The sequence below is a fragment of the Sceloporus undulatus genome, chromosome 2 (genome assembly GCF_019175285.1).
Source record: "Sceloporus undulatus isolate JIND9_A2432 ecotype Alabama chromosome 2, SceUnd_v1.1, whole genome shotgun sequence".
In the NCBI taxonomy this organism is placed as follows: Eukaryota; Metazoa; Chordata; class Lepidosauria; order Squamata; family Phrynosomatidae; genus Sceloporus; species Sceloporus undulatus.
In genome coordinates this window covers 139,931,699-139,954,169 of record NC_056523.1, presented here as the reverse complement: position 1 = coordinate 139,954,169, position 22,471 = coordinate 139,931,699, and the positions used below count along the sequence as shown (strand labels likewise).

Here is a 22,471-nt window from a genome sequence, read left to right as displayed (position 1 = left end):
AATGAAATGAATTTTTTGGTTGCCTGGTTTTTAATCTCTGTTTCCCCAAAAGATGTAGGACAGCCAGCCAGTGTCTAGATGCTTCTAGTTCACTGAAGAAGTAGCCTGTGATCACTCCTGAGGTAAGAAGAAGGCTATAACATTCTATAAACTCACCTTTCTGTTCCTACTCTGTTGCTGGAGTATTTAACCTTGGCTCACAAGCCTAGGTAGTATTTGAAATGGATTGCATTCTGGGGAGCTTTATGGCAAGAAGGAAAATGCATCTCGATCTTTTTAAAATATTATTGGACGATTTCTAGATGGGTTGAATCAATCCTGAATATTCTGTGTCTTAATCTGCTCCTTGAGCACACAGCAGTCATCTGGGGTTTTGATCCATCTCTGTAACAAATTAGGGGGTTATGCCAGTCCTAAATATGTGGACACTGTTAACACTAGGGACACACCCCAATGGACTGGGACATTTTGCCTGAAGGTGTGGGATGGGTTTTAAGCACTGTGCATTTATCTAAGCACCCAGGTAAACAGTAGCTTCACTGAAACATCATTTGCACATGGCTCCCTTTAAGCCCCTTGGTGGCTACTTTTGGTTAATGGATCCGTCTTTTTTTTCATGCTGTGCTCTCAAAAGGTCATGCCTGGCTGTGTGATGAGGTATGGATACCCTGATTTGTGAGTGTATATAGATCCCAGACAAAACTCAAATAAAGATCCAAGACTCAGAGGCACAATTAAAAATGCAATGTCTAACTCATTTCTTTGGCTATGTCCTCTTTACATAACAGATAAGCTGTCCAGGGAAACATTTGTATCTATTGGACACTTGCAAATTTAAGGGGGCACTCAGTTTTCTACTTCCTTGAAGAGGATTACCATCACCATGGAGGGATGTTAGACACAAGATGCCAGTGATAGATTTAGGTTTATGCCTTGATCTAAGTGGCTTGTATCAGTGACATAATCACCATTTTAGTGATTTGGTTTTAGAGTGATTAAAGTGTTGATCCAAAGAAGACCAGGTGTCCTTTCCCACTACATCGTTCTAGTGTTTTTATTCCAGTTTAATTCCCCTAGACTCTGAGTCTGTCCAAACTCCAAATCCCAATTTCCATAAGATGTTCCCATGACCATTAAAGTGGAATCAAAATTCTATAACTGTATAGTGCAAAAGCGCCCCAGGACCCAAAGGAGGATCAAACAACTTTGCTTTTAGCAGTTATGAAAAACAGAATTGTGGTAGTTGTCAAATATAGGCACTTGCAAAGAAAAAAAATATTTCTAGTCTGTACAACTTTTTAAACTAGAGGAACCCTACTCTTCTCCTTTATACCTCTAGTCACCCTTCAGAGTGGAGGAAAGTGGGCATATATAGGAAGAATGTGCAGATGTGTATTCATGAAGAAAAGTGAATGATCCATCCATTAGATTGCAATTTTGTATTCACTTAGCACATGCTCACAGAATATATGAGTGAAAAGTTCAATTTATGAGTGAATTGGGTATGTTTAGCCTGGAGAAAAAACAGTTAAGGGGTGATATGTTAGCCCTGTTTAAGTTTTTGAAAGGGTGTCACATGGAGGGTGGAGTAAACTTGTTTTCTACTGCTCTAGAGACCAGAACATGGAACAATGGGTGCAAACTACAGGAAAAGAGATTCCACCTCAACATTAGGAGGAACTTATTGACCGTAAGAGCTGTTTGACAGTGAACACACTCCCTCAGAAAGTGATGCAGTCTCTCTCCTTGGAGCTCTTTAATCAGAAGCTGAATGGCCATCTTTCAGGGATGCTTTGATTGAGAGTTCCTGCATGGCAGGGATTGGACTCTATGGCCCTTGTGGTCTCTTCCAGTTCTATGATTCTATGTATAGCTATTCCACTATAGTATTTTTCTCTACCCATATGGAGCTTATTTTTTAGCAGACATAGGTTTCTGCCATTTTTCACTGGTGATGCTGATGTTGAGATATTGGCCTGTTACAGACAGGCCAAAATAAAGCTGCTTCGAGTCACTTTGGAGGTATGGTATTTCAATGATGCATGAGTCCTAAGAATCCAAAAGCCACACCAAAGCTGCACTCCAGTCCTTAGGACCGGAGCGTGGCTTTGGCGCGGCTTTTGGACTCTTAGGACGCATGCATCATTGAAACACCATAACTCTAAAGTGACTCGAAGCAGCTTTATTTTGGCCTGTCTGTAACAGGCCATTGTTTTTCATATTGCATGTAGCTTTGCCCCAACTACACAGGAAAACACAGTGGAGATTTATAGGCTAAGAATGTCCGAAGTATTATGAAAGCAATAGCAAAATGATGCTAGTGTGCGTCTGAGTGATAACTCCTGAGAGAAGTCAACTACATAAAAGTCTTGGCTGTCCAAATCCGTATTATCATTTGGGGAGGGGAAGTTCACCCCCTGCATTGGGGGGTTGAGCTCCCCCTGGCCTAGGGTCCATGCAGTGGGTGGTCAAATCTAATCTGACAGCAACTTCTTGACCCTGCACCTATATGGGAATCATGTTCCTCCCTCAGAGACGTTGGAAGACTGCAACGCCGAGAATCCCTAGCCAACAAAGCTAATGGTTAGGAATCCTAGGAGTTGCCCTTCAAGGAGTCCACAAATTACCCACCCTTTTGTAAATGGACTTTGGTTTCTCTTAATAGACAGACTAGAAGCCAACACTCATTCCTACCAGCAATCCAATGGCAAAGAGCAGCTCCACCATGGAAAGCAAAGAAGGAACATGGCAGGGACATCAGCCCCAGGAAGAGGAGAAAGTTGGAAGAAGAGAGAAGTCAGGCCCCAGCCAACTGAGGAGCCAGAAGACCCACCAAGACAAATCATGGCTCCAGCGGCACTGCTCTTCCCTCTTGCACAGGGACAAACAGACCCAGAAGGCTGGCCAGCTTTTCTCAGGACTGATGGCCATGAATGTGGTGTTTTTAGGCAGTGCTTTCATCTGTAGCATGATTTTTAACCAGGTTGCCATTACGGTGGAAGATGTCTGGATTTTCCTCTCCATTCTCAAGATCCTGGCTTTAATTTGGATAGCATACTATTTGCTTTTCACTAGGCGGAAGCCACATGCAATCTTGCATCAAGATCCCCATGCAGGGCCAGTCTGGGTCAAAGGTAAGCACTGCCTCTCCCTGCATCTTCTTTGCAATGTTCCAGGCCTGGCATGCATGCATAGACCACATCTACGCAGCATCCCTTCCAGGGCCATTGATATAGCCTTGTGGTATGTTTCAAAGACATAAACCATGTTTACAAACTGTACAGTATCCAGAAATTTATAGAGTGAAGCTTTATTGCTCATCAGTGCTTCCCACAGCTAGGACAATATACCCCTCTTGAATATGTGTAATGCAGCTATTAAAAGGCAGAGAAAACCTACTGCAATAAAAGGTAGTCAACCCTCCCACCTAACATTCCACCTTGTGCAAAATGCTGCATTAAGTTGGAGTGGAATTACATGATCAGACTGACAGTGATGGGCTGCATGTTCTATCAGTCCTAGACAGCATAACCTATGGTAAGGAACGTCCTATAAAGCTTCAGAGAGCCCTATAATTCCCACTGCTATGGCAAAGGAAGCCTGGCCAGTCTTTGTATGCAAACTGAGCTCTCTATACTGCTAATATATGTCCACAACTCATTTGTTATATAATGAGAACGTGAGATAAACTATTTTGAAATGAAATATGTGAACTGTTACCAGAATCCAATCAGCTGGGATATGGAGGAGGATAAAGTACTATAGAAACTGACTCTTTTAAAAAAAAATCAGAGAAGAATTTTGTTAAAAGATCTTAGTTTTTAAAAAAATCCCATTCCTCTACTCACCCAGGTTAACAAGACTCACAGCATTCATAGAGAGAGCCTGTAGCCTTTCAGCTGTTATCTTGTCCAACATGTCACCCCATTGCTGGTCTACTGTGACTGTCAAGCCATATTTATAGATAAAGTTCCCCCACCTCTAATCTTCTAGATTTTAAATAGGCACCTCCTGCCTGTTTCTCTGCAAGATTTGTTTTCAGTTTTATTGTTTTGTTTTGTTTTTAAATTGCATCTGTCATACAGGGATTTTTAACTGTGGACTAGGTTGACAAGTGGAAGACAAACGAGTATTTGATCATTAGAAAGCTAATAAAAATTACAGATAATATACCAACTAATCACAACTGAACAAATACTGTAGATTCTAGGAATAATCACCGTTTTCTTGGGTGCAATTCTCTGTTGGCCTATGCTTAGTTTGCTAAAAGACGCCATTTAAAAAAAAAATGCGATTAGCTTGGTTTTAACAAAATATAGCTGATCTATGTGTTCATCCTACAGGATCTCTAGTTCTGTTTGGAGTCTGCAGTGTGCTCCTGAACATGTTCCAGATTGGCTATGATGTTATTCACTTTCACTGCAAATCCCAGATCACACTCTTTTTCCCGTCCATAGAAATTCTCTTCATCTGCATTCAGGTATTGCTTTTTGCTACTGGCCAGCTTTATCTACAGCATGTTGAAAGGGAAAAAATCAGAGATAGGTTATCTCCAAGTAACAAAAGGGTAGTTCAGAGATCACTTTGTAATAAATATTGTACACATACAGACAGACTGGTACTATAATAAATTGTTTATCTTTAAAGGCCCTGCAGCCAGGACTCTCAGATCTGAATCTTTTGGGGTAGTTCCAGTTAGAGAAGACCCACTGAATCCATTTTCACACTGTGCAGTTATAGCACTGTAATTCAACTTCAGCTGCCCTGGCTGCTACCAATCTCAGGATTCCACAGGAAATTGCCATGGCAATTTAAAAAGAATCTTACCACTATATGTACTTTATATAGTATGAAAGAGCCTCATGGTTGTACAATAAATCAACACAGAGGTAAATTCAATTGATCCAAAGGGTCTACTCTGTTTGGAACAGACAAACAATAGGACTCGGGCTTCTCCCAGGGGTGGGGGTGCAGAGGGCATGCGATGCACTAGGTGACACAGCTCCCCAAACATCCCTTTTGGCAGAAACAAGCTGTGATGTTCACCTATGTCCCTTTAAAGTGCTGAAGAATGGTGGGCATGGCTCGGTGGGAGGAGAAAGGAGAGGCCCCAAGTTTTTAAAAAATATTTTTTTTTTCAAAAAGATTAAATTTTCAGTTTAAAAAATAATTTTAAATTCTTTTAAATTTCTATTTAAAAACATCACTTCTTATCAATTTTTCCCTTTAACCACATGAAACTATGTACATCTAAATACACTCAGGCTGTGTGTATGGTATTGTAACTTAAAGGTATACTTTTAATTTTGCTATTTGTTTACATCATACCTATTGCCATTAGATTCAGGAATCATGGTTTATGAAATACAGAAATTATGGTTTATGAGTAGCATTAGTACAGAAAACATTACCAAGGATTCTGTACAGTGTTGTATGGGAGCAGGTCAATGGGGGAATGACACCATGAGTTACTGCACCAAGTGGCATCAACCCTACCGACACCACTGGCTTCTCCTATTTTGCCTAGTAGGAAAAGCTTCCATGCTTCCTCTTAAAGGGGCCTTTGTTGCTTTAAATTTACAGGAGAAAAAAGCAGCTGCATTTCCCCTTCCCAGTTCTTCATTCCACTTTTCACTTACAGCTTGCTAGCGTGAGCAAAACTCCTGTGTGCTGATCAGTAAGCACGGGTTCTGAACAGGAGAGAGAAGATGGAAGACACCAAAGTTGATCCCAGCTCACCATGCAAAACAGCATATGGGTGGGAAAGCAAAATTCTTGCTACCTACATGTATGCAACATGCAGAATTGCTGTTGGGGTGTATCTAATTATTTTGTATTTGAGTATTTGTATCTGAGTACAGAAGAGGCCCACTTCTTAATCCATAAGTGAGGCATACTAAGAAAAGTAATTTTACCTCTGGGATACAACTATAGTATTAGTGTACCATAGTTCCAAACTCTTCCTTGATCTAGAAATACTTACTGAACTATTTCAGGAAGCACAAGACTGTTTGCAAGCTAGACACCACACTAATTCTACCCTTTACATTGATTTCAGACTTACTTTATATGGTGTCATGCAAAGGACTGTACTCAAGCTCAACCCAACCTCACCAGGTAGGAGAACAAAAGCAGCATCAAAATCTACTATCCTTCTATCCTGAGCAAGGAAATATTAATTATTTGAACTACAACTCCCAGATCCCCAACCAACATGGTCATTATCAGGACCAAAAGTAGTGCAAGACAAATGTAAATTACAAATTCATCATTTTTTACAATAAAAAACATAGCTAAAATTACAACTAAAGATCCAGATGAAACAGCAGCATACCACATATATGCATGCACTGTCCAATTACAACCTAAATATGCCCTCCTAGACAGAAGTGACTTAATGGTCTCCTGAAAGTGTGGCACAGAGATGGAGGCAGGCAGACCTACCTGGGGAGAATTTGTTAAAGAGTGGGAGTGCCACCTGGGAAGAAGCACTATTGTGATGGTTAGCCACTTAAGTTTGCATGAAGAAGAGACTCAGATAAACCTATTGTGTCCATGGAACAGCCTCCCAAGACGGAACTATGTGATAGTAGTAGTAACAGCAGCAGCAGAAATACTAAGAATTCCTGTGCTCACCCTAAAAATCACTGAAGCTTTCTACAGAATTGAAGCAATCCTTTGCACAACCTTGAGGGTGCTGAAGAAGACCATGTTCCCCGACCACCACCATTTTCTTCCTTAAAGCAAGGGGTAGATGAAGGATAAGGCAGAGGGAAGGAACCTTCTTTCTCTCCTAAAGTGGTATGAGCACCATCCATTCCCCACCAGAGATTATGGAACAGATAAGGGAAGGATGTTCAAGCAATCATGGAAGCCCCTATCTTGCCCCAAGGTAAGCTCCTGACCAACACCCCTAGAACAGAGTAAAAGAGAAGAAGTGGTTCACAGGATTAAAGCAAGTTTTATGGGTTTTCCATGTTCTGGAAAATTTTATTCCTGATGATTTGCCTGCATCTGTGGCTGGCATCTGCAAAGAATTTATCTGAAGATACCAGCCACAGATGCAGGCAAAATGTCAGGAATAAACTCTTCCAAAACACAGCCACACAGCCCGAAAAACCCACAAAAAACCATAGATTCCAACATGAAAGCCTTCGACTTCACATTGAAGCAAGCTGTTTGCTCCAGACCTCCATATAAGCATTCAAGGAGGTATTTGAGCTCCTTTCTGCAAATACTTGTCTTAATTTTATTTATTTATTATGTTTATATGCTCCCTTTTCCCCAGACATATTTGTAGAACTGCTAATGCAGGGATCTACCACTAAAGGATCTCTGACAATTGGTCATCTCTCCGCAGTTTAAAAACCTCAAAGTGATCATCACATTAGCTAGCTATTCCACAACCATCTTATCATAGGATGCTCTTCCTAATATTTAGATCCTTTTTGAAATTTCAATCCATTACTTCCAGTCTTACCCCAGGGCAACAGAAAACAAGCTTGTTCCATCTTCCATTTGACAGCCCTTCAGACATTTGTATATGACTATCATGTCACCTCTCAGTCTTCTTTTCTCCAGATTAAACCCAGTTCAACGATACCTCAAACCATAGCTTGGTTTCCAGAACCTTTACCATCTTGGTATCTCTCATTATTGTATGTTGCAACTTGTTAATACCTTTGGGATAGTATTCTTGTAACCTTGGTATGTTCCATCTGCTGTACCTCCCTGACACCCTGTCTGTGACATATTTTCTGTCACATCTATTTCCCTATAAATATCTCAGTATGAACATGTCTGGTTATAAAGGTAAATCAGAAAATGGTATGTCCCTACCTCTAGAGGTAGTATAATTCCAATTTAACTTTGTATGACGTACACAAAATACTTGGAATTTTTAATACAGTTATCAAGAATATTAAGACTTCAAGCAGGGGGAGAATACCAGATCAAAACAGGAGAAAAATAGCATTCAGGGCCCCACACCATCTCCCATCTTAAAAGCTTACCCTCTACCACTTCAAACAAGAATCATTAAAATTATTTCTTCCATTATTCTTCAGATGTAAAGACTCCCTTTCCCTTTATGTCCCCAAGGCATTACATATCAATAAAACCATCATAGAATCTTATATATACCCCAATATATTAAATCAGTATGGATTTATTACAGAAGGGAAGAATTTCATATTTTTCAGCCATTTCTAAAGCCCTAGGTAGAGGTGTGTATGGTCTTTTTTTTATTAGTACATTCAAATTTAAAGGTAAGTAAACAATATTTAAAAAAAAACATACTGATAAAATGCAGATAATAAACAAACATATTTCTTTAGGATGCTGAACTCTGGTTCTGCTACTGACCTTGGCACTTGTGGAAGGAGCCTCCTTAGATTCCATCCTGGGGGAAAGATGGGATATAAATCCAATAAATAAATAAAGGCAGGCTCTGGGATGGATTTCATATATATATTATAATTCCAATATGTTTCCTTAACTCACCTCATTCCTAGATCCCTTACCAATATATTTATTTTCATCATGGGTTTGTATGGTGCTCTGGAAGAGGAGAAACAAATACCAATAATTCCATGAATGAATTTCACGGGCGGGGGGGGGGGGGGGGGGATTGGCCCAGATAACAAAAATATGTTTCTTCTTTAACAGATGTGGGCTAATGCTAACCTTGGCAACTAACCTCCTGCTGTGGCTCTTAGCAGTGACCAACGACTCAGTTCACAGGGAAATTCAATCAGAACTTAACCAAACTGTACAACAATCTGAAGGCAAGGGTCATCCTTCATCTTCTAAAAAATGTGAGCAAATGGGGAAGTAAAATGGAGAGAATGCACAAAGTAGAAGCCATATACATTTCCACACAGCCCAACAAGTGATTGTGAAGACACCACACACAACAAGGTGTTAACCTTGGTTATGAAATCTAACCACAGACAAGCTGATTGAAGATGTGCTTCCCCTCCCTCCTCTTCCCTTTATCAGTATATATCTTTGGCCCAAAACACACCGCAGAAGTAATCCAGTTCGAGACCACTTTAACTGCCCTGGCTCAATGCTAGGGAATTCTGAGAACTGTAGTTTGGTGAGACATTTAACCTTTTCAGTCAGAGAGCTCTGGTGCCACAATAAACTACAATTCCCAAGATTCCCTAGCATTGAGCCAGGGGCAGTTAAAGCGTTCTCAAACTGGATTATTTCTGCAGTGTGTTTTGGACCTTTATGAACCAAGCCTTGGGTTGTTTTTTTTCTGATGGCAGGAAATGATGTTCAACATATAGGGTTCTAGTTACATACTTCAGTATGTGGTGGAGGGAGAAGATAGTTCTTCATATCTGCTCAGCTTCCTCACATGGTGGCATCTTGGAAGCAATGCAGTCTAATGAATGGTTACTTGGGCTATCCATGTCCTAATTACAATATTTCAGTATTTAGGCAGAGACAAAACCACAAAACAGACAGAGTAAAGTCATGAGGTGACATGAGACCCATTCACAGTTATCCCACTCTGGTTCCATTTTAACTGCCATGGCAGCATTTTAGGAAATCCTGGGATTGGCAGTTTAGGGAGGGGCATTTAGGATTATCAAACAGAGAGCTCTAGTGTCTCATCAAATTAGAATCGTAGAATCAGAGAATCAGTTGAAAGAGACCTCAAGGGCCATTCAGTCCAACCCTTTTCTGCCATGCAGGAATTCATAATCAAAGCATCCCTGACAGATGGCCGTCCAGACTCTGTTTAAAGATCTCCAAAGAAGGAGACTCCACCACTCTCCAAAGGAGGATCTTCTTCCACTATCAAACAGCTCTTACTTTCAGGAAGTTCCTCCTAATGTTTAAGTGGACTGGAATACTTGAAGAATACTATACAGCTACTGGGACTTGAGGAAGCTTTTAAAAACTTAATGGTGTTTTGGCTAATCAATCAAAATACTGTCTTGCTAAAACTAGACTCACAGTTTTCTTTTTCAGTCAGAAAATTAGCTGCCAAAATTGTCTCATTTTAAGGAAGGAAAATCTGAACAAACTTTAGCATGATCAGTATGACTTTTTCAAATTTTAATATACAGTTATATATACTATAAGACACTGGAATCTTTTCTTTGTAGGAAAGAGCCCAAAATAAAAGCCAGGATCCTGCCACCCTCTGGGGTTTCATACTGCCATAATTCCTGTTGGGTTCAAACCTCAGTAACTACATTCTGAGTACAGTAGTTGTTGCCTTTGTTGTTGTGTGCCTTCAAGTCATTTTGGACTTATGATGACTCTATCATAGGGTTTTCTTGGCAAGCTTCTTCAGAGGAGGTTTGCCATTACCATCCTCTGAGGCTGAGAGAGTGTGACTTACCAAAGTGGAAATGCAACCCCCAGGCAGCAGCCATGGCAGTTAAATTGGAATCATGGCACTGTAACTGTGTAGAGTGAAAGAGTCCATGGTAAGAACAGATTCTTGCATCTTCCAAGATGAGACTAGTAGCAATATTGACACGTTAGAGGGAGCCTCGTTGAAACAGGTTGAGGATTAATATCTCAGAACATTTCACAGTAGATTTTGAAGAAATCTTTCATCTGGAAATAGCTCTGTAGCTTTTTTTATTTGCCCCTCTCTCATCCCACCCTTTCCTGCAGACAATGGGACCAGTTCCTGCCAATGCCCAAACACAACTGCCTGTAAGGTTTTCCAAGAAGGCTATATTTTGCTCTACCCCTTCAACACAGAATATTGCTTGATCTGCTGCTCCATGCTCTATGTCATGTGGAAGAATGTGGGTCGGCGCATGGCTCAGTACCATTCTGCCCATGTCAAGCCAAGGTTCAAAGTCCATGGAGTCATTTTTGGGCCCCTGCTTGGCATATCTGCAATCGTCATTGGCAGCTGTACATTCATGGTATATCAGATTGAAGCGACTGGTTCCTCTCCTAGCCATCAAGCATTCATACTCTACTATTCCTACTACATCTTTTTGTTACCTGTGATGTCAGCAGGGGCTTTAGTCGGAACAATCATCCATGGCTTAGAAGAGAGGGAGTTGGACACAGTGAAAAACCCAACCCGAAGTCTTGATGTGATCCTGCTTATGGGGACAGCCTTAGGCCAGATTGGCATCAGTTACTTTTCTATTGTAGCAATTGTTGCCAGTAATCCAAGGGGTTTGTTGAACAGCATCATCCTGGCATATTCAGTGAGCCTCATCATTCAATGCATCACCCAGAACATCTTCATCATTGAGGGGCTCCACAGGCAGCCACTACTGGTGAATGAAGGTCCCAGCCATCCAGCCCATTCCACACAAAGTTCTGCCTCAACCCTGAACACACCTAAAGACCATGAAGAGCCTGCCCCATCCACAGCCAATGAGGGGATGGACAAAAATGAAAAAGAGAAATGTGAAGATAGTTTCCAAGATGTTTACAATCTAGAGATAAGACAAGAAATCCAGAGAGTCTCACAGACCTACATCCAGACTTACAGCCATCTGAACTGGAAAAGGAAAGCTCTGAAGGAAATCTCCAGCTTCTTAATCATGTGCAACATCATAGTAAGTACAGTATATACTCAACTATAAGTCAACCTCATGTATAAGATTTTGGGGTCAAAATTATGGATTTTGATATGACCTCTGGATAAGTCAAGGGTAAAATTTAGGGGCATGTAACTATGGATGTAAAGGATGAAAGCAAAGGAAAATGATGCCAAATAACTTACAAAATTCCAGCAGGCTTAACTATTTGTGCTCATCCTAAAGGCTGTATGGATGAGGGAACCACACTAAATGGTGCAATGTGTGGAGGAAGCAACCAGGCACAGGAAGAGCTAAGAAAATACACAAATGTCAAAAAGGATTAAAAGATAAAGCAAAGAAAATGGCAACTACGTTAGCACAGGTTGTAGCCTTTAACTTTAATGTGATACCTTTGCCTGATTTTAACCCAGAAAAGCTGGAAAACATACACAAATGTTTTATTCCAGTCCTTCAAAGCCTAATTCTCCTTGGCACTGCCGTTGTTGCCATTTTCCTGCCTAGGCATTCAAAAAGGTCAGAAGCAGCACTGAGAGTAGAGGAGGTTGATGCTTCTTTTAGGTGCTTCTGGAATGAACTAATCACCCTGCTTTGGCTGCTCTACTAAGGCAAGGGAATGATTTCCTTTTTTGATGACTTGAAATACAGTACTTACATTATCCCATGGGTAAGTCAATCCAATTTGGGGGGATCAATTTGGGGACATAAATTTCTAGACTAATACATGAGTATATAAAACATGTATGAAATACAAGTACATACAGTACTTGTATATGTACTACTTGATTTCGGCAGCTCTAGAAAACAAAACTAAGCATAATCTATGGTGCAGCATAATCTTATGCTTTCAAGTATCCTCATCAACACCGTGCAAATGTGAATTGTATTTAATATGGGATGTGGGGACAGGGTCTACATTAATGGGTGTTTGCACTTTTAGAGATACCAGCTACAGTAGAAAATGTATGCTACAAGGAACCAGATTTGTTATGCTTTGTAGTCACTGACAGGGAGGGTCATTTAGGAAGTGAGGACTTAAATTAAGCTGAAATAATACAAATGACCCCCATATGGTAGCAGACACATGCATACCAACCAAACTAAGATCACCATCCTCTGATTCCTGTTTTCTTTTCAAATTACTTTCTAGCTGTGGATCATGCCATCATTTGGAGCACATCCAGTGTTTGAGAATGGATTAGAGAAATCGTTTTATGGCTATTCTACCTGGTTTGCTATTGTCAACTTTGGGCTTCCTTTGGGGGTATTTTACAGAATGCATTCTGTTGGTGACCTTCTGGAGGTGTATCGGTCTGCTTGAAGCAAATCCAAGCCTTCTTATTGTATTGACAGAATAAAAACAACAGAAAACATTATAGAAATAATGACTTCATTGCACATTACAAAGGTTCCACATTAAAAAAGGAGAGCTATGATCTTGAATACTTTATTATAGTGGGGTGGGAGGGAAGAATTCATTGGTAAGCAGCCTTCTGTATAGTGGAAACGTAGCCACAGCAGCTTATTAAAGTGCCTTGTTTTGTGTCCATTGCAATCTCTAATTACAATGATATTAAACAATCACTAACCATAGACATATAAGACTAATATCAAGCTTGGAGGATGTGGAAACTAAGGCTGTGTCCGCACAGAGAAAACAAAAGTTCCTGCCCCGTTCTTGCACTGATCTATTTAGATGATGCAAAGGGTTAAAATGGGTAAAACATGGATCCAATCCATGCTCCAGGGTAATTGTCTAAAGTAAAAAGAGTCCCTATTTACTCCAAATTAGGCTAGAAATACTGGAGAACCTTGAGCATACAAACTGCATACTGTTGCTGGTGGGGAGGGAGGACCATCAGCAGGTGGGCAGAAGAGGTCAGGAGGCTCCTTGGGCCAAATGAGATGTTGACTTCTTCCCACTCTGCACTTCCACTCCTGCCAAAGCACTATCACTTTTACGTTTGTCTGGCTCCTTTGGAGCACATAGCATTTTAATGGGACCAAAGCCAGGATGGGAGGGAGAAGTGTGCAGACAATGCTGCCAGTATCAGCCCATTGTGGGTGCCTATTGTGTGGAGAAGCTCATCTTCCCTGCAGACCTGAACCTCTGACTGTAAGCCAGGTTGCCCCATCAGTGAGGACCTAGCCTGACCTGGGCATGGAAAATGTGAACAAAAACATCACCCTCCATGAATGTATCAGTTTTGGGGATAAAGATCATCCTATAAAACTGAAAAGTAGGCTGCCTTTGTTAGGGGCATTTCTCAACTCTGTGAAGGTGCAAAATGTTTTTTATTTTGGCACAAACCTAAATAATCCTGAGGTACCACTGTAGTTGTGATTGGTGTTCTTGTTCTCAGAGTTAAAAGTGTCCCACAGAATTCACCCCTCGGTTTTTTTCCACATTTTGCTGTGTTACAGCTAGGAATTGAAAGGGAATTGACATTGTTGCCAGTTCATGTACAGGAAACTGAACACTTTGAAGGTGCAAAATACTTTTACTGGGGCATAAATCTAAGAAAATAAAAACAAATATGCACTTGTTGGTTGCTTAAGTATTCACACTTCACAGTCAATAGTTGGTTGGTGCATCTTTGGCAGCAAGTAGAGCTGCAGATGTTCTGGAGAAGACTCTGTCAGCTTTGTGTATCTGAATCCTCTAATGTTTGTCTATTATTGGCAAAATTGCTCCAGCTCTGTCAGGTTAGAGAATATTAGCAAACAGCAACTTTCAAATCTTGCCACAGATCTTCAGTTAGATTGAAGCTTGGGTTATGGCTGGGCCATTTCAAGACATTCAGGCTCTTGTTTTTAAACTTCTTCAGTATTACTTTTACCGAGTCTTACTCCAACATTGAAACCACTATACCACACTGGCTCTGCTCCAATAAAAGTATTTTGAATCTTTACAGTGCTGAGCATTATGTATACATCAAGTGGCAACAATGTCAATAAAATCCACTTCAATTCCCAGCTGTAATACAAAAAATGTGAGACAAAACAAGATGGACAAGATTAGAGTGCAGGGCACTCTAATTCTGAAGACAAGAACATCAGTAACACCTGTTTTCTGATCTTTTCTTCAGGAGAGAAAGAAAGAACAGAATTTTACCTCTTCAACTCATTTCCAGTATTTAAAGGGAAAGGCTTTAATACTTCCAGGAGTGCCAAGTGTTCAGACTATTGTGCATTGCTTAGATTAGGATGGACCTCTATGGTATAATTCTGCTTTCATCTTGCACCAAACCCACCCAGCAATACTTACTGAACTGACACCATATAGATTTAAGAGATGCAGTAGAGTCTAACCAGAACTATTCAGAGTATTGTATTTGAGCACTGGAAAGGAATAGAACTGCAGTGAAGCTTGAAAAGCTCCAGGTTTATCAACAAAACATGGCTGGTTAACTGTTCCTAGTTTATTGCATGGTGTCACTGTTTCACTCTGGGTTCAGAACACAGCAAAGTCAATGGGAAACAATGAAAAGTTGCCTCTAAAAATTACACCAGGTCTTGACTCAGTGTAGTTATTGATTATATTAAGGACTAAAAGCTCTGTAATCAATTTATCTCTTTGTACTATCTAAATTCTTCTTGGTACTAAAGACTAATATATGAAAGTGTAAACACTTCTTGTTTTATTGCTCTCCTACAAAATATATCACTCCCAAGAGCTATTTGGTTAGGGTCTGGGACTTGGCATTCTCAGAACTCTTATCTATTTTTTCTTTTTTTTCAAAGCAAGTCAACCCAGGGTGGCAAGAGGCTTACTCAGGTTCCCATTCCCATGAGCCTATCTCCAACAGCACCACTACTATTTCTCTCAAACTCAAAAAGACAAAAAGTCTTATGAGTTCGGACTTTGCATCTGTGCTAATTCTACTCAGCCTTATGTCAACAAGAACTGACAGTAGAAATATGAGTCAGATAAATTAGTACTTTTTAAAGTTAATTATTACCCCATTTCTCACAGGCTGAAACACATGATCCCATCAAAGCAATTTGCCAATAGTTAACGATTTTAAATTAAAAATCAAGGAATGGGTAAGCGATCTGATAACGAAGAATCTGCAAGTAAAGTAGTTTGACACAGAGAACTTGGGCTTGTCCTCTCACAGCCAAGCACAAAACAATTCATTGCAACAGCTAACCAGCCTCTGTGTCTAACATACTATTCAAAATATAAAAACAGGAAACTCATATTCCTCAGTTAGAAGACCTTGAAAATGAATGTGAATGCCCTTGAATTCCACAATGCTTGGCTGGCTCACTTGTTCTGCAAACTTTGATCTTACAAACCTATATGGTATACAGGAAAAACCTCGCCTCATGCTATGCTGCACCATTTTAATTTTAGAAGCCATTTCCAATTTAATAGAACAGTGTGCAATCAAGAGCTTCTGTGCTGTCAGGTCTTCAGTGGAAAGGTACAGGTTGTAAAGGATGCCAGGCTATCATAAACCAAACAGTAACACAAACTCATAAAACTCTTATGATACAGAGAGAGTAAAGCCAGCTGCAGTGTTTAAGATAATTTTATCTCTATGTGTAAAGCAAATAGTTTACAGTGCAATTTTGATTTTTCATGGAACAAAGAGCAGACCTGCAACACCAAAGAATGCAAAAGTCAAATTAAATTAACACGAAAAAGAAAACCCAGCTGGAGGAGATCACAATGTGTATTGTGAGGGAAGAAAAGATGGATCAGTGATGTATCAAAAGAGCCTTCCCCTTGCTGTGAGGTTGTAAATATTATCCAGATTGCCACTACCAAATCACATTTGAAAGGGTGAAACATGAAACAAATACAATGGATTTTATCAATAATAAAAAGGTGAAATCTAAGAATTTCAAGGGCAGAAAGGAGAAACCATGGCCTTTTGATCTATTCTTTCACTTCCTCACTAGCTGGAATTTGATCAAAATGCCTATAATTTGCCCATTTTTTCTATACTAGAACAACATAAAATATATATTATATTCTTGCACTGATATATTCAGTTTGGCAAACCTACTTGTAATTTTCTATGATAACAAGTGATACCTTTAGCTTCAGGTTTAAGGATGGCATTTTATTTTTACTTTTTGAAGAAGAGAACAAAGAAGGCTATAGCAAATTGTCTCCCAGATCTCAGAACTGAAGATCTTAAGAAGATAAGATGAAAACTAGCAGAGTGGTGATGTATCCAAAACATACTTGCCATCTTCTATGGTAAACAAGAATGGTTTGTAATTCTAAACTGTGGGCTCTGGATCCTTACAGATCTGTCTGAAAAGAATGCATAAACTGAATGTTGACTAAGCAAGGAATTAACCAGTCATCCCATGCCCCATACTTGCAAAGCAAAACTGGCTTGCATAATGAAAACCAAACTATTTAACTTGGCTTCATACTCCAAGATATGCATTCTATTGATCAGTCTTAGCCAATTTCTCATACACTCTGCTAGGCCAAAATCTCAATATGTCTTGCATTGAATTTGTTATAGTAACCCACAAACAACATAAATCACACTATGCAACTTCTTAAAAAATAAACTCCATTCCAGCAGTCTTGCTGCTCACAGTTCCCCTATTATTTTTCCAATGCAACCAATTTTTCTATATATATTTCTGAAAAATAGCTTATACCCAACACCCTCAAAGTATTCCTCATTAGAACAGTTTTTCCAACAACAATTCTCACAATAAATGCACCTTTAAAAATGTGTGTTATATCTTTTGTCACAGATCCGTCTTTGAAAGGAGCACCTTCAACGCCGGGAGGGGGGGAGGGAATTTGGTTGCCACACTACAGCACCAGTACAAAATAGTAAATAACATTTTCAGTGGTAGGGAAAGGAGGACCAGACCTACAAGACTGACCTGAAGTGATTAAATAAATAGAATGTCACATACACCAAGTAAGTGAAGTTCTACCCCAACCTATCTAGGTACACAGTAAATCAAGATAGCAGCAAGGGAAGGCTGCAATATGAAGAGGTGTTATGATACATTCTTTGGAAAAGAACCACAGTTACCTCCTACAGCAGTGCTTCCTTCATTGGTCTACTTTTATAATTTTTACATTCAATGTCTTTTAACTTTAAAGACTGAATCTGGCTAGGGAGTGAAAAGATTCTGCTCTAGCTAGTCAGGTTCAGAATTGCAGCCCAAAGCACAAGGAGGTCTTGATGAGACATGTTTCACTTTCAGTGTAACCACCGAGGCTCCCTCTCCTTGCACCTACTTCCACCAATGTTCCTTGGATGGAGGGAGAAAGATTGCTAGGGTGGGTCTGTCAGTTTTAAAGTGGCAGGATTAGGCAATGGAAGTGATTGTCCTTTGGATAACTCAGCAGGCAGTGAAATGAAGGAAGATCTGTGATGAAGAAGCGCACAGCAGGATCCTTGCTTCCAGTGTTTCCTCTGAACAGAGGCAAGTTCACCATTCACTTCCCTCTCCTTAGACTCGCTGAATTTCAAACAGCTTGACATCTGTGTCATACCAGATGGGAGGATCCACATTCCTGAAATAAAAACAGACATTCATTTTACTATGCGTAATTTATCATCTTGACGGTCCCCACCCCACCCCAGAGTCATTCTCTAGGACAGGAGTGGGAAAACGTGGAAGGCTGAGGGTTTCGTTAGTTCCCTAGGAGAACTGGGAAAAATGCCTCCAAACCTAAATTGACCGGGGGGGGGGGGGGGGGACAAAATTAGATAGAAATGTACTCCAAGCCCCCTAGTGGACATGCTGAAACATTTCAGCATTAATTTCTTTGAAAAAATTGCAAACACAGTTTTTGACCCATGAAGAGTTCAGGGAGCCTCCCAATATAGTAGAAAATACCCTCCATACCCGCTAGAGTGAATTGGGGGCATTTGGGGACAAAAACAAATTGATACCAAGGAGACACAAAAATAGCCCTGGGGTGCCACATGTGGGCTGTGGGCATGCTTTGCCTACCTTTACAACAATGGCAACATCCACAGAACATATACATTAGGAAACAGAAGACTTCAACAGACCCAGAGAGATAGAGAAAGCTGGAAGATTTTGACATTCAGTCGTGTGTTGTTCCTTGATCCCTCTAACCTATGTAGCATAACCTCTTCAGATCCTGTTGTAATTTACAGGCTTGATGGCTGCTTCTAACACAAGCACATCTTTATGTGGCACGTGCAAGCTGTACTGGCACAATTATTAACTCAGAAGAGCCATCCAGAGGAGACCAGAGGCCTATCTTGTCAGCCCTTTTTTCCACAGCAGCCAAGCAGATGTTACAGGGACCCCTTAGCATGTCCTGGGCACAACAGCAATTCTTCACTCATGTTCTCCACTGATTCATATTCAGTCTTGTGTCACCTGCAGCTTTTCTACAACTCTCCACAATTTTTGTTAATAAAATACTATAGTAATTGCAGATACACCCCTAATATTCTTATGCTGTTCCATACTATCAGAATGGGCCTCTCTGTCCTGGGACCTTATCACACATGGGGGGGGGGGGTTTGCAGCTCAGATCAGGATGCAGGAGCAGCAGGGATGATGGGTTAGGTGGCAGAGGGGGAGAGATGGGGATGCAGGAGCAGTCAGGGGATGATGGGTTAGGTGTCAGGGTGAAGGAGAGGAGCAGATGGGGGTCTAGGAGAAGGCAGGGATGATGGGATTGGTGGGAGGCTGAAGGAGTGGAGCAGATCGGGGTCTAGGAGGACGCAGGGGATGCAGGGGATGATGGGATCGGCTGGTTGGCAGAGAGGAGGAGATGGCATGAAGGAGGAGGAGGAGAACGACGGAGCAGGACGCAGGGGCCAAGGGGGGTGGCATCGGAGTGCTTTTCCACACCAGACCAATTCAAAATGCAATCAAAGGCAGCCAGGAAGCGAATTCTCTGAAGCCACTTTTTTTCCGTTTTAACCAAAATGAGGGGTGACCTCAGAAACGCTGTTGAAGCAATTCGCAAGGGGCTCCCATAGAAATCAATGGTGTCTGATAAAACAGTCCCTTTATGAGGTGAAACCACATCGTTGGAAGTGCAATCACTTCGGAAGTGAGCTGGAACTGAGCTACAAAACCACCCAAAAGCTCCATGTGATATACTCCCTGCTTTCTTCTTAAGAGTCCTGACTGTGCCCATTTTTATTTGAAAGGGAACAAGACATATATAACTAGCACTCACTGTTGGGGGGGGGGGGGATCTGTAAAATGAGACTACAACTTATCTTAAAGGTTCAGAATCAAAGCTAAATGAACCTATCCATAATGTTGTCATCATAGAATCATTTAATTCAAACATCATTTTAAAAGTTATAATTTAATACCTGGTCAAACTCCCTGCCTTATAGATATAGTCTCTGCTTGCCCTCTTGATACATATACTTTTCAGTCTGATTATGTAGACAGGATTCTTAGAGATACAAGGCTAACCAGTTGCACTCTTGATCTTTCCACATCCTGGATGATTCAAGCAGCCAAAGAAAAACTGGCCAGGTGGGTGGGGGACAGTTTAAATGAGGGCACGAACCAAACAGTTCGAAGACAATGGAAAACCTTGCTAGACTACACAGTTTTAGTAATTATTGGCATACTTCTGTCCAAGTTGCTCTTTTGGGGCTACCCTTGTGACTCTCAGGAATTCTTCACTAAGCAATGCAATTAGCAAAAGAAGGAGAGAAGGACTGTATCCAGCCAACTTACCTCAAATAAATAACTCCCCACATATAGGTGCGGAACCACATAGCAGTACCAGAGTTTGCCTGGTATTTGCGAATTAGTATGGGATGAGGAACAGGAAGTAGACCCACCAATGTGCCATGCTGCAAGAACTTGAGAATCTCAGATTCATCTGTGAGGCCCCTGGAGACAGAGAGAACACACACACATATACACACAGCTTAAACTGTCTCTGATGCTATAACAGGAAAGAAAACCCAAACCTGCTTCAATTAATACATGTAATCATAAAGAATGGATAAGGGTCATAGGGAAAGACATCAGGGATTTTCTCAAACTTTCAGGACTTCCTGCAGAATGTACCAATCAGAATCTACTCCTTTCTTCCCAAAGAATAAGGATGGCATCAGCTTGATTTTACAACACATTGAGGGACAAGTTAGAATGTATAATGGAGCTTTCAACATAATTTCAGTTTTTGTATTTTAAAAAAAGGAGTCTCAAGGCCACCCTATTTAGACTGTGGCATTGGCACAGAAAAAGGACTTACTTTAATTAAATATTAATTTTAAAAGGAAAATGAGACTGATAAATACCATTTGTTTATTTTGAGGGAAACCCTCCCTTCCACATTTTAAAATTTCTAGAGGTTTCATATCTGTTGTTGACTTCAAGAAATATTTTGTATCTTAAGATATTTACTGGTCTGGTGGTTAAGACAAAGAAAGTCAAAGTGTTAGCACACCACTGTTTATAAACAATAGAGACTGGTTCATTACAGAATTGTTTAGATATGTGCTTACTAATATCAGTAGGAGCATGCTATTGATGTTTATTAACTTATCACTTACTTTCAGGATATGATTTATATGAATAATATTGAACTATTATATTACCGGTATTTGTTATGTATGAAATGTTTCAACATAAGATGATTTCATCAGTGTATTTTATTTCCACAGTAATGGAGTTCTAAATTGCTCCTGTCTGAAGTATCTTTTAATCAATACCACACTATGGATTATTGCCTCTCCCCAGCAAATAAGGCAACAATAAGGGCTTTCAGCTATAGGAACAATGCCCCCAAAGACCTGCAGTTGACCCACTGACCCACTGGTGCATGAAATGGAAAAGCAAAGATTCTGAGTGAGCTCTGTGCTCTCTATTTGGAATGGTATTATAGAAAATTGGGGGTGGGAAAGAAAGTTCCCCATATAAAAAGCAGCTCAGTTTGGAAAGCCTTCACAAAAAACATCCCCGAACTGCTTCTGTTATAGCAGTGCTTCTCAATTATTTTTGTCATGCCCCCCCTAGGAAGAAGAAAACATTTCGCGCGACTGTAAATAGTATCATTTGTCTATAAAATTGGTCAAATGAGCCCCCCTTTACAGAGCCTCGCGCCCCACTATTTGAGAAGTACTGTGTTATAGCAATCAGAAGATGCTGTTCCCTTGTATTTTGAGCATGCAAGTAGATGGAAAAAATATCCTCAGGGAGAGGGCCTGGGAATACTACCTTCCTTTGTAGTACAAAATCATCACAGACCACAAAGAACATCACTGTGAAGTTCAAGGTTGAATGCATCTCTAATTATTTTGCTATTTATTGCTAAATGTGGTATTATCCATGTTGCAATCGATGTTCCAATTTTTAATACAGGATTGGGTATACATATTTTAATAATAATAACAACAACAACAACAACAACACTCAACACCCACTGAATAACAGTGACTTCTCCATCTTCTGAAACAATGAAAATGGAAGACATATCCTGCTCACTAGAGAAATGCCACCTCTAGCAAGGAAATCCATTATTACCCTTGCTGTTCCTGTTAACTGCTCTTGAGTCAGCTCCAATTCATGGTGACCCTATGCATAAGACATGTCCCAAAAACCCTTTCCTCCACTGCTCTGCTTAATTCTTGTAGATTCAAGCCCATGACTTCTCTGATTGAGTCTAGCCATCTGGTGTGTGGCCCTCCTCTCTTTCTACTGTCCTCAACCTTTCCTAGCATTATTCTCTTTTTGAGTGAGTCATGTCTTTTCATGATGTGACATAGTACAGCACCCTCATTTTTGTCGTTTGACTTCCAGGGAGAGTTTACCAACTTGTTAGATGATGAGAATGCTGTGGATGTAGTATATCTTGACTTCAGTAAGGCCTTTGACAAAGTTCCCCATGATATTCTTGCAAACAAGCTTGTAAAATGTGGGCTAGACAAAGTAACTGTTACATGGATTTGTAATTGGTTGACTGGCCGAAGCCAAAG

General features: G+C 40.4%; 2 protein-coding genes across 2 annotated transcripts in view; one reads left to right on the top strand and one right to left on the bottom strand.

The window, feature by feature from the left end:
• Positions 1–2,725: 2,725 nt before the first annotated feature.
• OTOP3 (otopetrin 3) lies at positions 2,726–12,864 on the top strand. Its single transcript, XM_042447555.1, has 7 exons — positions 2,726–3,134; positions 4,344–4,480; positions 6,059–6,117; positions 8,668–8,792; positions 10,645–11,280; positions 11,350–11,555; positions 12,688–12,864. Exons 1-7 carry the CDS (start codon positions 2,726–2,728, stop codon positions 12,856–12,858), a joined length of 1,743 nt encoding a protein of 580 aa, XP_042303489.1. The 3' UTR covers positions 12,859–12,864.
• Positions 12,865–16,059: 3,195 nt separating this feature from the next.
• Positions 16,060–22,471, bottom strand: part of HID1 (HID1 domain containing) — a 73,563-nt gene continuing 67,151 nt past the window's right edge. The window contains exons 19-21 of the mRNA XM_042449946.1: positions 21,039–21,044; positions 20,223–20,381; positions 16,060–18,048 (exon numbers count right to left, since the gene is read on the bottom strand). Coding sequence (XP_042305880.1) covers positions 17,985–18,048; positions 20,223–20,381; positions 21,039–21,044 — 229 coding nt within the window. The 3' untranslated portion in view covers positions 16,060–17,984. The remainder of the gene's footprint in view (positions 18,049–20,222; positions 20,382–21,038; positions 21,045–22,471) is intronic.

Bases quoted from the DNA above. Each gene is read 5' to 3' on its own strand.
- OTOP3 (XM_042447555.1), top strand. From the start codon at position 2,726: ATGGAAAGCAAAGAAGGAACATGGCAGGGACATCAGCCCCAGGAAGAG. The intron at 6,118-8,667 runs GTAGGAGAACAA...CTTCTTTAACAG, and splicing joins GCTCAACCCAACCTCACCAG to ATGTGGGCTAATGCTAACCT. The intron at 8,793-10,644 runs GTCATCCTTCAT...CCTTTCCTGCAG, and splicing joins ACAACAATCTGAAGGCAAGG to ACAATGGGACCAGTTCCTGC.